Source organism: Metarhizium robertsii, assembly GCF_000187425.2.
Source record: "Metarhizium robertsii ARSEF 23 chromosome Unknown MAA_Scf_5, whole genome shotgun sequence".
Lineage (NCBI taxonomy): Eukaryota > Fungi > Ascomycota > Sordariomycetes > Hypocreales > Clavicipitaceae > Metarhizium > Metarhizium robertsii.
In genome coordinates, this window is record NW_011942193.1 from 1,775,781 (window position 1) to 1,790,411 (window position 14,631).

At 52.0% G+C, this 14,631-nt stretch overlaps 6 protein-coding genes across 6 annotated transcripts; 3 read left to right on the forward strand and 3 right to left on the reverse strand.

The window, feature by feature from the left end:
- Nucleotides 1-1,752: 1,752 nt before the first annotated feature.
- MAA_04125 (uncharacterized protein) lies at nucleotides 1,753-2,796 on the reverse strand (the record flags this gene model as incomplete). Its single annotated transcript, XM_007822123.1, has 1 exon — nucleotides 1,753-2,796. The coding sequence occupies one exon, from the start codon at nucleotides 2,794-2,796 to the stop codon at nucleotides 1,753-1,755; it is 1,044 nt and encodes a 347-aa protein (XP_007820314.1).
- A 748-nt stretch (nucleotides 2,797-3,544) lies between these two features.
- On the forward strand, nucleotides 3,545-4,864 carry MAA_04124 (anthranilate phosphoribosyltransferase; the record flags this gene model as incomplete). Its single annotated transcript, XM_007822122.1, has 2 exons — nucleotides 3,545-3,886; nucleotides 3,956-4,864. The coding sequence occupies 2 exons, from the start codon at nucleotides 3,545-3,547 to the stop codon at nucleotides 4,862-4,864; spliced, it is 1,251 nt and encodes a 416-aa protein (XP_007820313.1).
- Nucleotides 4,865-5,164: 300 nt separating this feature from the next.
- On the reverse strand, nucleotides 5,165-5,827 carry MAA_04123 (uncharacterized protein; the record flags this gene model as incomplete). Its single annotated transcript, XM_007822121.1, has 1 exon — nucleotides 5,165-5,827. The coding sequence occupies one exon, from the start codon at nucleotides 5,825-5,827 to the stop codon at nucleotides 5,165-5,167; it is 663 nt and encodes a 220-aa protein (XP_007820312.1).
- Nucleotides 5,828-7,121: 1,294 nt separating this feature from the next.
- MAA_04122 (CoA-transferase family III) lies at nucleotides 7,122-8,869 on the forward strand (the record flags this gene model as incomplete). Its single annotated transcript, XM_007822120.2, has 4 exons — nucleotides 7,122-7,501; nucleotides 7,583-7,709; nucleotides 7,810-8,314; nucleotides 8,364-8,869. 4 exons carry the CDS (start codon nucleotides 7,122-7,124, stop codon nucleotides 8,867-8,869), a joined length of 1,518 nt encoding a protein of 505 aa, XP_007820311.2.
- Nucleotides 8,870-9,109: 240 nt separating this feature from the next.
- MAA_11224 (ankyrin repeat domain-containing protein 28) lies at nucleotides 9,110-10,486 on the forward strand (the record flags this gene model as incomplete). The annotated part of the gene is made up of 2 exons (XM_011413204.1): nucleotides 9,110-9,907; nucleotides 9,968-10,486. The coding sequence occupies 2 exons, from the start codon at nucleotides 9,110-9,112 to the stop codon at nucleotides 10,484-10,486; spliced, it is 1,317 nt and encodes a 438-aa protein (XP_011411506.1).
- Nucleotides 10,487-10,873: 387 nt separating this feature from the next.
- MAA_04121 (uncharacterized protein) lies at nucleotides 10,874-11,785 on the reverse strand (the record flags this gene model as incomplete). The annotated part of the gene is made up of 1 exon (XM_007822119.1): nucleotides 10,874-11,785. One exon carries the CDS (start codon nucleotides 11,783-11,785, stop codon nucleotides 10,874-10,876), a length of 912 nt encoding a protein of 303 aa, XP_007820310.1.
- Nucleotides 11,786-14,631: the final 2,846 nt, after the last annotated feature.

The window sequence follows — 14,631 nt, forward strand, 5'->3', positions numbered from 1 at the left end:
AACTCTTCGGAATCCCAAGAAACGAAGGACAAGGGCTCTGAGGCGAGATTGGGACTTGAAAAACGAAGGATGCCAACAGCAAACCCAGGCCTTCTTACGTTGCTGCCCAGCTCGACGCATTCGTCATGTCCCAGTGCACTGGCGAGAAAATACCCACATCCAGAGTGAAACCAGGACGGCGCCTCGTATCCAAAAGATGGAGTAAAGGGACTATTGCACAGGGGTCTAGGGCGTCTTCCGGGTCGTGGGCGCGTTGTCCAAGACAAGGTCTCGGATCGAGCGACGGAACCGTTGAAGCGCCTGGATTGGTTAGGCAGTGCAATGCAGTGCTACGTGGTGTCTCGACTCTTATTTTCCGGCAGACAAACGACGAAGGCAGCGAACGAAGGACTTGTCTCTCTCCCCAAGATCTAGAAAGAATTTTCGAGTCTCGCACAGAGGAGGGCACGGTTGTATATCGCTCCGTTGGTTTGCTCACAGACTACGGAGTATTAGTACTCCATTTACACGCCACCTCCCTTTTCACCAATGGATCATTGATCGACAACAACACGCAATAGATCTACAATACCAGCGACATCGGTTCAAGCGCTGGTTGCACCGCGTAGGCCCATTCCCGCCGGGCTACGGAGTACTCCGTTCAGCTACCGCTAATATTCAAGCACAATACGGACATTGACTCGAGCGCGACCAGGTGGCAACCTTGTGAACACACTTGGGTGGACTGGACAAAGAATGGTGGCCTCTCGCCTCTCAGCATGCAGCCGTGGTTGGACAGCGCCTTGGCCTGCCCCCCTGAGGCGGCGTCCGCCAACAGACCATGTGCGCCAATCCGCAAGCATCAAGCCAACCAGCCAGCCCCAGAACTGAGCACGCCAGGTCATAGGGAACAATCAAGAACTTCCATTAAGCTAATAAGTCAAGCCACGTGTGGGCGGCAATGGCGCTTGCGCCGGAACATTAATCCAATGTGCATAAATAGGCCCCTGCATGTGGTGGCTTCATCCCAATAAAGGACCTGTTGTGGACGTGGAGGACTTGCTCATCCATCACGATGAACTATTCCCGCCTACCACAGCTCTGCATTGCCTTGTCAGAGTGCTCTTCTCTCAATCGCCTGGGCCCCTGTATCCAACGACGCTGTCGGTGTCAATAAATAAAGTGTCAGTATACGGGCTTGGTGAACTTGTCACAGGACATTGTAATCCGGAGCGAGTGTTAAAGACGGGTAACGGTTAGGTAAATTCGAAAATGGCCAGGCGGCTGTTGCTGGCTGTACAGTTTATGCTTGTTGTTGGAGGCAACCTTTCGTGGATGGCAAGGGCAGTCAACATGTTTGTTACAACAACTCACAGGGGCGCCTACACAGAAACACGCAGAAGTTATGGTGTCAATTTTGTATTATCTGCTCAGAGCTATTTCTGATATCCCAATCTAGGCTCTTCTAATTCTTCTGCCCGGTGTAAGTACCTCAACCAGTTGCCTGACCGTACCAATTGAGCCAGTTCACAAAAATATCAAATTCCCCTGTGTAACGCCATGGCCGAATTGCGCTGCTGCTCGTCTAAAATAAAAATGAAACAAAGAATAATAAGCTTAAAACAGCTTGCGATTTTCAGGTTCACGAATCAGCGACAACAACCTTCCGAAGAAAAAAGCAAGGGAGAAAAAAAAAGCTCCAACACACAAAGGTCATGAGCATTCATGCGATATCCATCCGGCTTTAAACCAGAACGCCTCGAGTGTTCCCTCTTATGCCTGCACCTGAGGGATGTTGTCCATACTACCACCATCCTCAAGCCATTCCTTTTTGATGAGCTGCTCACGGGCGGCAAAAAGATGCTTATAGGCTGTCTTCACAGTGCCGTCACTAACACCCGCTTGCTTCGCAATAGGAAGCGATGAGCGAGGTTCGCCGACAAGATGACAAGCCATATAGATACACGCGGCAGCCACGGAGAGGGGAGATCGTCCAGCAAGCGCCGAGATGTCGTTTGCCTTCTCCGCCAAGTCTCGGGAAATCTTGGAAATCTTTTGCTGGTTCTTGAAGCCGAGTTGCGACACGTACCGGCTGCAAAGATCTTCGGCACCAACAGAGGTATTTTCGTAATTGGTCACAGTGTTCAGGCCCGTTGCGCCCTCGCCCTCGGTATCCTGCAGCTTTTGGAGAAACTTTTGCAGCTGCTTGAAGACGCGGCCGACTTCCTTCTTGCTGACACTGGTGAGGTTGAAGATTTCACGAAACGTTCGCGGCACGTTGTTCTGCCGACAGGCGATGAAGATGCATCCGGCAATCACAGCTTCCTGAGGCTTGCCCTTCATGAACTTGTGCTTGTCGACAAGTTTGAAAATGTGCTTGGCAGCGTTGGAGACGTTTTGGCCCATGTTGATGGCTTCACAGAGCGAAACAATCTCTTTGTAGGCCTGCATCAATCCCTTCTGCGCCTTATCCTGGTTGGCGTTGTTCTGGGTCCGCGAGAGAGCCTTGTGTGCCTTGGACTCGGAGAAGGCGACAGTCGTCGCAAGCTGTTCACCTTCCACGAACTCATCCTGCGGACCGCCGACACGGCTGGGATCATCGCCACCGTGATCGTCGTTGGCAAAGGTACGCCATTCCGACCGCGTGTCGATGATACGGGTGCCGACGACAACACCACAGCTCTGGCACACCATGTCACCGCTGGAGAACTCTTCCACTAGGTTGGGCGGGATCTCTTTGCAGTCTGGACAACAAAGGATGTTGTTCAGGTCTTCTTGGTAGCCTCCGCCATTCGCGTCTCCTCCTGGGGGAAACATCCTGGCTTCGTCTGGATTGGCGGCGCGACCGCAGGTCACTTGGTCAGACACTTTACGGATTCGCTTGGCCGCCTCGAGTCTTGTCTGCAGCTCTCGTGTCTTTTCTTAACTACTGTTTTGCGAGCTGAAGGGATTAAAATCTCCCTTAGCCGTGGGGAAGAGAAAAACGCAGCTGTGAGCTGGGCCGGGGAGAGTAGTGAAATGCACGTTGGCGGACGAAGTCACATGACCACGCCACAATTAGGAAGTTTGCTTACTCCACACAGCTTCTGAAGCTAGTCCATTATTAATACGGCCAACGGGTCGTCAATCATGTACTAGCTTGTAGTAGTAACTTGGTCATTATTGCAAAATCTTGATTGGTCTGATCGATGACTGGTAGCTACCAGAAGCAGAAACCCGCAGAATCTTTTTCTTTCTCGGCACCGTCCTGCACCAACTTAAAAGGTACCTAGGTACTTGGACACTTCACTTCAGTACTAGGATGCATTGAGGGACATTTGAAAGCCGGCGCGTGGATCCGAGATCGGCCAATAATGGTCCTCGCATCAGCATTTACCCACTAAAACTTCCACACCTTCACGCTCAATCGAGTTGACATTGCAGCCGTCAGTCAGATGGGCTGACTCACGTTGAGCCCGGTTCGACATAGTGCTGGCCCGAATATTTAATAACAGTCTGGCATAACTCTATATTGCCAGCATCTCCTGGTGACCTTGCAGTGATATTGCGAAGTCACAGCCCGACAATGGCATCCACATCCACGCCCTCTGGCTCTGGCTCTGGCCAGCCGGGTTTGCCTCCAGTTGACTTGAAGCCGTTGTTGACCAAGCTCTGGCCCGTCAATAATGAGGTGACGGCGGATGAAATTGCCGAGGCCATTTCTCATTTCTTCACAAACCAGGTGACCGAGGCGCAGACCGCCGCGCTGTTGATGGCCCTTCATTTCACCAAGTTGGATTTCCGAGCAGACGTTCTGCAAAAGACTGCGGCCGTCATGCTGGAAGCTGCTGAGGACATCCCGGTCAAGGAGCTGAATGAAGTTCTGGCGAGGAGAGGCAGGAAAGAAGGCGCTTACAATGGCGGCTTGGTACGTTCCATACTGTTCTTCCATCTTACAATACAGACCAGGGCACGCCGTTGATACTTTGACATGTAGTGCGACATTGTTGGCACAGGAGGTGACTCTCACAACACCTTCAACGTCAGCACGACAGCATCCATCCTCGCCTCTTCGCTTCTCATGGTGTCCAAGCACGGAAACAGAGCCAGCACCTCCAAGTCAGGCAGTGCCGACATGCTCAACAGCATGAAACCCAGGGCGCCGGTCCTGAACGCCGTCAAGTCCGGCTCCCTCGTCAAGGTGTATTCGGTGACCAACTACAGCTTCCTGTTTGCGCCCGTCTTCCACACCGGCATGCGCTACGTTGCGCCCGTTCGAAAACAGCTGCCATTCAGAACCATCTTCAACAACCTGGGGCCACTGGCCAACCCCGTGGAGGATGTCTTGGAGGCACGTGTGATTGGTGTTGGGCGACGGGACCTTGGTCCGGCCTTTGCGGAGGCGTTGAAAGCTGCTGGTTGCCGCAAGGCCTTGATTGTCTGTGGAGAAGAGGAACTCGACGAGATTAGCTGTGCCGGCGGGACTCTTTGCTGGATGCTGCGGGAGAAGTCTCCCGGAGGCGAGGTTGCTATTGAGCGCTTTACCATTACCCCGGAGGATTTCGGCGCCACGCGTCACGCCCTCAGCGAAGTGTCGCCAGGCAAGGAGGCGGCTGAGAATGCCGAGATCCTGCGACAGATTCTTTGCGGGGAGTTCCCGGACAATGATCCGTTAATCGACTTTATAGCCATCAATACGGCTGCCCTTTTTGTGGTGTCGGGCATCTGTGAGGCCGACACCAGTGACATGGGGCACGGCGATGATGGCAAGGTCATTTTGGAGCGCGGCCACGCCGGTCAGCGCTGGAAGGAGGGCTTCAGGAGAGCCAAGTGGGCTATCAAGAGCGGCCAGGCTTGGAAGCAGTGGCATGCATTTGTCGAGGTTACCAACGAGATCGGCTCATGATGGATACAGGAGTCTGGCACTTGTTGGACCTTGTGATAAAGACGGGTCAGATGGAAAATTTGACGTTTCACACAACATTTATATTTACCTAGAGATAAAACAGCCTTAGGGATATGTGCTATCCTGCAGCGCCATGTCGAACTTGGCCTCGCGTCGGCAGCTCGTGAGTACTACAGCAAAGCCACATCACATGATTCATTACCAAGTCCCATTTAGTATTATTTTCCTCCTCAGTCGTCTTCTCCCCCAGCTACTCATAGATCTCTCCGTCTCCTACTTCTTGGTTTTCGTCATCAACGGCTACCTCTGTCCACCCCACTCGACCTGCATCTGCGGCCCTGTGTTACACCCTTTGCTCACGTCAGTAGTTTCTTCCTCCTCTTCAACCACCTCTTCGGCGCTGTTGAGCCGTGTACTATCCGGGACGAATGGATCAGAGGCTCTTTGCGCAGATGGTGGGTGTGTCAGCATCATCACGCTGGGATGGCGAGTCGGCGATCTCGACTTGTCCCTCCGTAGTCCCGCCTCAAACTGCTTCCAGTCTTTTAATAAAGAGCCCGTTTTCTTTATCTGGCAGATGTATTCTCCTTGATCACTGCTCCTCCCACTTCGGTCTGCTTTGTAAAGGTGAGTCGCAGGCCCAACGTGCGGCTCGGTTGATGCCATCCGGCCGGCCAGCGACTTTCGAATAATGTAATTTCTTTGGTCCTCATTTCCGGATTCCAAAACATTGTGTACAGACATACTGTGCGTCGTTTGTGGCAGTTTCGCGCTCGAGGGTTGAGAATCAATGCAGTGGACTTGGCTGTAGGATTGCTGTTGCCTGTACTTCAGGACAAGGATAACGAGGGCGGCAACAACGCCGGATATGATGATGATGGTGGCTATTATGGTGACGACGATCCAGATTCCATATTCTGTAGTCTGGTCTTCGAATGACACTCGTTTCGACAAATGCGCCATGGTGACTGTGTTTGGCGAACGGCCACCACCTCAGGATGCTCATATCATGTGGTGAGCATGGCCCGAGTCTTGATTCAGAAATGGGGGAAACGTCAAGAAATACGAGGGGTCATGGAATTTGTCACTTTGATTGCTTCATTTGGCACCAATCATCCGGGGTGTCGACTGTGCCGCGCCTTGTCTTCTATTATTGGCGGGTTGCGTATGATGGAAACATGGGGGGGTGAGAATGCAGGCCGGCAAGAGAGTTTGCCGTCTGGAACAGGCTAGACATGGCATGCTCTCTTGTTTTGATGAGAAAACTTGTCGTTTCATTTTATTTTTACGATATTACTTGGGCTTTGGGTTGTTAGCCAAGCGGATAGAACTGTATATTTGGCATCTAGGACATGACAAAAAAAAACGGGAATTGGGGTTTGCCGCTCTATTGGACAAATAATTGAGATCATGACAAACAGATGGTACCGCGACATCTCTTGGTGCCTCAAACTTTTTGCGGCATCCAGGGGCGCATGGATCATTGATTTAAGAATAGATTGATGATGTGGACAAATGACCTGTCCAGCTAGACGTAGTCAACACTGCCGAACGAGGGCTGCGCCTCCATCTTATAAACGCATTGGCCACCAGAGAGAGGGCTTGAATATTTAAAGTAACAAGGTGCGAACCAACAGAAATGCGTGTGGGCAAAAGTCGATGCCGGACCAGACAGGCATTGCCGGCTTTCGCTGGAGTGCCTTGCAAAGCCATTGGAGCACATGATTGGTCCTCGGGAGGCCATGTTGGGCGCTTCGGCCCCGGATTTCGAACGTTGTTCAATGTTGACGTCAAATTTGACTAGCAGAAGCAGCACTGACATCAATAATCAATGGCTCTGACTAAAGCTCAGGGTGCCTGGCTGGCTCAACCGCGGGGAGCCGGGACCCGCGGCCAGGGAACATTGAACCAGACGGCCAGGCCAGGCAGCTACTAGCAATACTAGTGCCAGGCAGTCCGTGGCGCGCGGGGAGCCCCTGACTGCCCGTCTGCACATGTCAACTGGCCAGCCCCTAACGGACTAAAACTAGTGGCACTGGAGCACTGGAGCACTGGAGCGCCAGCCCAGCCGCCCAACCGCCGACCAATTGGGGCAACTTGACCGCCCCAACATTGAAGCCTCCCTCCCCCGGACGCGGCTCTGTGCCGAACATTGAACCCCACTGTCCCTGCTTCCCCCGATTCCGCTCCGCTCATCACCGACTACTACTACGTATCATATCCGACATGCAACTTCTCCCTCGCACCTTCCACATGCATGTTCCTCCTGCGATCCTCAATCTTCCTCCGAACCAACTCGCACTTCAACAACGCTGTTGACGACGCGCGCGTTGGCAATGTCGGCCGTGTCCAGGTGCATCCGGCCGCTGTCGGTGATGCGGTCCTCGCGCCTCGCCAATGGCTTCCGTCGCTATTCCAGTGCATCAAAGACTCCGCTGCCCCTCGAGGGATATCGCGTGTTGGACATGACCCGTGTGTTGGCTGGTGTAAGTGCCTTCAAGCCTTGACCGCCACCAGCTCCGACCAAGAGTTTCCATCAAGAGCTCACATCACGTCGCGCCGCCAACATGGTCGGATGGACTCTGCTGACACCGCCATGATCCAGCCCTACTGCACTCAAATTTTGGGTGACCTTGGGTAAGTTGAGCATTCTCCACAGCTTCCCAACTATAAACTGTTGGACGTCGTCTTTACTAACCTGCTCTCTTCAAAATACAGTGCCGAGGTCATCAAAATTGAGCATCCCGTGAGAGGAGATGACACGCGCGCGTGGGGGCCGCCATATGCCGCATACAAGCCGGATACAAAGGCAGATGGCCCTGGAGAGGCTGCATATTTTCTCGGGGTAAGCCAGCCATCAATCGATCATCTCCGTCTTGCCATGTTACCACCTTGCAGCCGACAATGAATTCAGCTTCTGGCCCCGCTGACATCTCATGTCACAGGCCAACCGAAACAAAAAGTCACTGGGTCTCTCTTTCCAGCATCCAGAGGGGGTAGACATTCTGCACAAGCTTGTTGCCAAATGTGATATCCTCGTCGAGAATTACCTTCCCGGCACATTGAAGAAGTACTCGATGGATTACGAGACTGTACGCAAGATCAATCCCGGTCTCATTTATGCCTCCATCACCGGCTACGGGCAAACAGGGCCATATGCCAACCGCGCCGGTTACGATGTCATGGTGGAAGCTGAGTTTGGCCTGATGCACATCACCGGCCAGAGAGACGGTCCTCCCGTCAAGGTTGGCGTAGCCGTTACTGATCTTACCACAGGCTTGTATACCAGCAACAGCATCATGGCAGCACTTCTGGGCAGGGCCAGCACAGGCAAGGGCCAACACATCGATGTGGCCTTGAGCGACTGCCAGACAGCAACCTTGGCGAATATTGCCAGCAGTTGCCTCATCAGTGGGAAGAAGGACACGGGTAGATGGGGCACGGCGCATCGTGAGTAACTGCACCCGCCATCAAAAGACGGGAAGCTGACAGGCCCTAGCCTCAATTGTTCCTTATAGATCATTCAAGACTAGGGATGGAGACATCCTCTTTGGCGGTGGGAATGATCGTCTGTTTGGCGTCCTATGCGACGGCCTTGGCAAACCTGAGTGGAAGGATGATGCAAAATTCAAGACAAACGCGGACAGAGTCGCGAACCGCCAACGGTTGGAGGCCGAGATTGAAGCCATCTCACAACAAAAAACCACAGAGGAGTGGCTACAGGTGTTCGAAGGCAGTGGTATGCCCTACGCAGCCGTGAACGACGTACAAACCACGCTGAACCACGCCCACACAAAGGCGCGTAACATGGTTGTTGAAATGGAACATGAGATTTGCGGTCCAATTAAAATGGTCAACACCCCCGTCAAATTCTCTGAAACCCAGCCTTCCATCCGCTCCGTGCCACCTATGCTTGGCCAGCACACTGACGAAATTCTCAGTGACCATCTTGGTATGAGCCAGTCGGACATTTCAGACCTGAAAGAACGAGGGGCCATACGTTGAAAAAAAAAAGATCTTGTTAAAAGAACATTAGACATCACATAAATACATGTAATAAATCCATCAATTCCATCTATATCTATCTCCACATGTTGTTGTCGCGGTGCAGGCTCATATGGATATCACGTGATGGCCATCCGCCGAAGACCTGGTCTGCAATTGTCGCCAGACTCACTCAATCCATCGTGACTTCACTCCCTCCCTGAGCTCCGGGAATATATAATTATCGTTCATCGCCAACGAATGGTAGATGGGTTTCTCTTCTTCGGTTATCCGTCACCAGCTCTCCGAGCATCGGCACACAGCTTCCATGCAAGTTTATGCCTTGACCAATTTCAGGTCATCCAGATGATGGCGTCAGCACCAGAGACGCCGGTAGGGGAGGAATGCATAGCTGTTAAGATTATGGACTCCGACCGCACGCCTTCCATCCCCTCATCTGTCGACATGAATGCCACACAGGACATTTCAAATGAGATTGTAGGCCACCATATCGTTAGCAGCAACTATGCGCCGCAATTCGACTCGGCAGCTGCATTCATTCTAAGTCGGATTCGAGATACCAATGACAACTTCAAACCACCCAGGAGAGGCTCATCAGGCATTCTAAATAAGCTTGGCCGAAAAGGGGGAATGGTAGAGGCTATGGATTCATGGACAATGCCGTTGCCAAATGCCCCTACTCCAGCCTTGTCCCTTACCTCGACGTCGCATCAGGAGCAACTAGCTTCCATCTCTTCCAGCTTAAAACGCAAGCGCGACCCTGAGTCCGAGGCTCCTGACTTTACACAGAGTACAATTGCATGTCCGGAGTCGATGGTCCATTCTCATTCCAAAGTCATCGCATCTGCTCAGCCATCAACTGCCGAGAGCAGCACACCAAAAACTGCCTTGGGGAACCTCCACTCATCAATCAGCCTTTCCGGTCAGGCCGCAGTTGAAAATATAAGAGAAAAGAGGCTTTCAGCCATTACGGATGGCATTTCTCCCGCAAAGTCAGAGTTGGTGGGCTTTTATGCTGGGCAAGCATCCGATATAGTCGTGAGTTCTGTCAACACGCTCCATCACGGCCTTGTATCAAGCTAACATGGGCACTTGGAGCGTACACAATATTTCCTGGGGAAAAGAAGGACAGATTTGCTGAATATTCTTTCATTCTGCGACCAACTTCGGCCTCAACTTCTTGCTGATATTCTGGTGTCAGTGTCGAAAAAACATCCAGACTTGCCCATTTTCGACTCTCCAGACTGGCAGAGGCCGATTTCCCGCTCTCTAGACGCCCAGATTGCTGCGGCAGTACGTCGTGCCCGTCCAGCTGGAAGGCCTAGACATGGTCACACTGTACTGAATCCGAAATCGAGACAAAGGCAAAAGAACGCAAAGAAGGCATTAAAACGTCTAATAAGGGCAGAACATGAGGTTGACACCCCAGAGGACGAGGACGTCGAGGAGGACGTGCTCCCATCTACTTGGCCAAAGGCTGGACAAGGCCTATACTCCAAACTTCCTCCAGAAACCGAAGACAGGGCATTCCTAGCTGACGACAATGATGACGAATCGTTTAGCCATTTCATGGTGGACAACCTTGGAAAACCAATGATTGTATCGACATGTGCGTGAAGGCTTTTTAAATAAAAGATTGTGGATTGTCTGCGCTCATAACTGTATAATGTAACTCTCTTGTATACCCAATGAATGCGGAGCAGTACGCCTAACAGGATTTCTTTGTCGCCGAAATAATGCAAATGAGACAAGGTCCAGTCAAGACTACATTCATACACTTGAAGTGATCGCGCAATGGAAATTTCATACTCGATGCCAGGCTGGGTATATTAGAAGTTATGGAGACTATTTCATCGCCTCAAAAAGAAAATTAACTATTTACATCGTTGCAGACATGAGACCCAACGCCAAGACATTACCGGATGCAAACGCTAGATCGTTTTCTATCAACTATAGCACACTCAGGCCGTTGGTACAGGCTCTTCACACATCAGGTCTGGCTAATCATTTGCAGTGGCAGTCGAAGGTAGACAGAACAGTCTTGATAATGCCACCAACAAGACACAGAAGACTGTCAACCACAACGTTGACGACCACCTTCAAGCTGTTGACGACGAGGATGACTTTGGGGAGAATGCAAAGGCCAACGAGGCCAGTGATGCGGCCGCCCAACTCGCCTACAACGTCAATATAGTTGGGGCAGCCCTTGGTGCAGTAGGCGACGCAGTCGAAGTTGCACTTGCCAATGCCAAGCTTGCAAGTGAGGTTCTTGATGATGCTGAAAAGACTCAGGCCCAGGCTAGCCTCAATGTCGGCCTCGATAACCGCGAGACCAAGAAGGTCGGTGTTGAAAGCAACAACGGCATCAACGACACTTTCGAGGTAAAGACCAGACAGAGCAGCACACACTTCCTTGAGCGCAACACTGATGTTGGCATTGACGTCAATGTCCACCCCGGCAGTGAGCTCGAGCGCGATAGCGATGTCAGCGAGGAAGACGATAGTAAGAGGGCTAGCCTGGCACCACTCATGCTTTTCGTCATAAGCGACGATCTTGTTGGGAGCGGCAGCGCAGAAAGCGCCTAGTTGGATGTTGACTGAGGCGTAGACCGTGGCATCCGGCTTGGGCCAGGCACCAACAATCTTGTCACCGACACATGTCTTTTCGCCAAGGTCGAGCCACTGACCAGGAGGGCAACTGCAGCACTTGGTCCAGTGGCTGTAGGTCATGTCGTGGGGGCATTTGTAATCCTTGTAGAGTGCCCTGGCGTTGTTGATGTTGAGGCTTACTTGGGCATCAAGGTCGATTTTGGAGTCAGCCACAACATCGGCATTGGCATTGACATTGCCATTCACGCCGAGGACGGTGGCAGAAGCGAGACCAGCCAGGCTGGCGAAAGCAGCAATGAAACGCATAGTGTCTTGGTTTGGTGAGAGTCTGCTACAAGCAGTGACTAAGGTCAGGTATCAAAGAGCGACTAATTGTTCAGAAACGAATGAATGACGAAGCCGAAGCGTTCGAGGATTTTGCAGTTGCTGTTGAGGAGTCTGAAGGCTGGGGAATGATGAAGTTGAGGAGGACCACACATCGACTTATATAACATTCACGGACCGTGCTTCTTGTGATGTTGGGCTGCCTGTAAGTTGTCTCCTATCTCAAATTGGTCCAAGCACGGCGCATGTACAACAACAAGGTCCAAATTAACACAATGTTAGTACTCCGGTCTGCCATGAGAAGTCCACTTTCCATCATGCAAAGCAAGTCTCTACGCAGACCGGCCCGCCACCCCGGTTGACCAGCTCGACCAAAAATCATCGTGGACTGCATACACTCCGTACCGAACAGGGCCCTCGCCCATGTCGCTGGTCTAATTTAGCCGGAGACGGTGCATTTCAGCCACCACCTGATGGTCACCGTCATACGAACATAGAGCAAGTGATTTAAAGCAAGCAGGGGTTTCTCTCGAGTATCTGTGGAGCCTGGCTGCCGCTCTTTCATAACATTCTCGCAAGGGACAGACGGATCACAGCATTTACCAGGCGCAACAGCAACACGATGACGGATTTCCACATGACAGAGCAGGGGGGGGTACGAAGTACGTACATATGTATCAAGAAAACAGGAGGCAAACATTGAGGTTGACAGCCCCACAAGATGCAGGATATGCCGGAGAGAAGATTAGCAAGAGGCCCGTGAACAGCGCCAGATATCTACGCTTCCCATCCGATTGGGTCTGTATAGCATATGGACCAGTTACACAGGGCCGACGGCAAGGGACGCAATACTCAGGTACGGGAGGATTTGCAGCAGCTATCGGAGAAATTACGGAGTAGTGCTTGCGATGACAGTTGCACGAGACGGCTATGCCAAGTCGGTGATTCTAGAAAATGTTACGGAGTGGCCATTGTTTTTCAGGTCGGATTTGCAGACACAGGGTCCGATCCCGGCACTCCGGTCCTCGAGGCCTTGTCAAGTTGTGGTACCTTGGCGAAATGGGCACTTATTTGCCGGGACAAGATTCAAAGCGCCTGGGCTGTGGCTTTTGCGGTCTTGGGCACCACGGGCAAATCTGACCAGACGTAACATGGGCCACCTCTGCTGCGGCAGATCCACGACATGACGGGCCCTTCAAATCCTGGTTTGACATTCTCCATACTCGATACCACGTCTACCCGATTTTCAGCAAAATATGGAGTACCCCGTACGGAGTATTAGCAACTTCAACTAGCCAGCCGGTGGAAGCCATCTGACAGCAGGCTAATATCAACTACTACTAACGGATCGACTGTCCCAACTATTCCCATCCTAGCGTCACATCCACCTTGGCAGCCTCTGAATCGCCACGTGAAGCCCAGCTCAAAGTGTCTGGTCGCCAGTCACGGAGAATTTTTGTGTGATAACCCAAAAATCGGACGACGAGTTCCACTACATGGCCTGGCCTGCAGAGACGGTAGCCACTCTCATCCTAACCACAAGGTTGGATTCTTGAGGCGAATTTGCCAGGCTGAGACAAGAGTAATACGTACTCCGTACTACTATTGTACTCCGTACGCTGCCAATGAGGCTAGTACTAGAGTTGTGTAATTTGAATGGCCCGCTTCAGAGACAATGTTACGCATGTACTTTTTGCAGCAGGAAAAGACAAAAAAGAGAAGAAAAAAAGCAAGTTTTCCTCCATGCCCAATGCCTGTTCTTGGTCAATGGGTCAAGCAAGACTGATCCCCGTGGCCCGGGCCTCGACTCCCAATGTCTCACCGTACTAAGGGGTTCGACAGGGCCAGTTTCTGATGGAGAGATCGGTTCTGATACCAACACAACTTACTCCGTACTCCGTACTACTCCGTAGTATCACCCGCAAACCAAGATCAGCGGTCTGATACCCCAGAAGCGGGAACGGGCGTCTGTACGGAGTACAGGGCACAAAGTACTGGGGTTGGTAGATCCATGTCCCGTCTTGTGTTGGTGGTCGCCGCCTTGGCGGCTGCAAGGGTCAAGATTCAATGTTGGACACTGGCGGCTATGCGTGGGCCTGGCTGGTTGAGAGTACGGAGTACGGAGTAGTACATACACTGTGTGTCCTGGACGGTCGTCAAGCCATGCACTCTTGAGTTCTACCAGAAAAGAAAAAAATGAAGTTCATAATCTCATCGCCGCCCGTTCTGGCTTGGGTGATTCAGGCGTCTCATTCCCGGCCCATCGCGCATGTGACAATACTACCCGGGTCATGCAGCCACAAATCTCCCTGCAAGCTACGGAGTAGGTAGATTGAGGCTCAGAGTGGTCTGAATCACCGTTGCGGTGTTCCTGAATAACGTGGTCTCCAAGAGGGTGTCGACATGATCCAGAAGTCGTTCGTTCGTTCGTCGACGACGATCCTCTAGCCAACGGTCTGGACAGCGAATCACACGAAGCAATCTGCCGAGTACGAAGCACAATACTAACAGGTCTGGTGGGAGTGACAATAATGTCGCCCACGGCGAGTCTCCCTGCGGGAACCTTCCCATCAACCAAGTCGCCGGGCTCGCCACAAATGTCAATCCACTTCATAAATTTCAGAGAACCAAGCCCCTCAGGCCCAATAGTATTGCGGTTGAGGTGGGAAATGTGCCTCTTGGCGCGCACATGCCCGTGTGGCTGGACGAGCTGGGCCATTACTTGGCTGTCATTTCGCCATCTCAGAGGTCAAAGTGAGACACCAAATGGGACAGTCACGATAGTACGGAGTACCCAGTACTATACTCCGTACTATTGGGCACGTTCC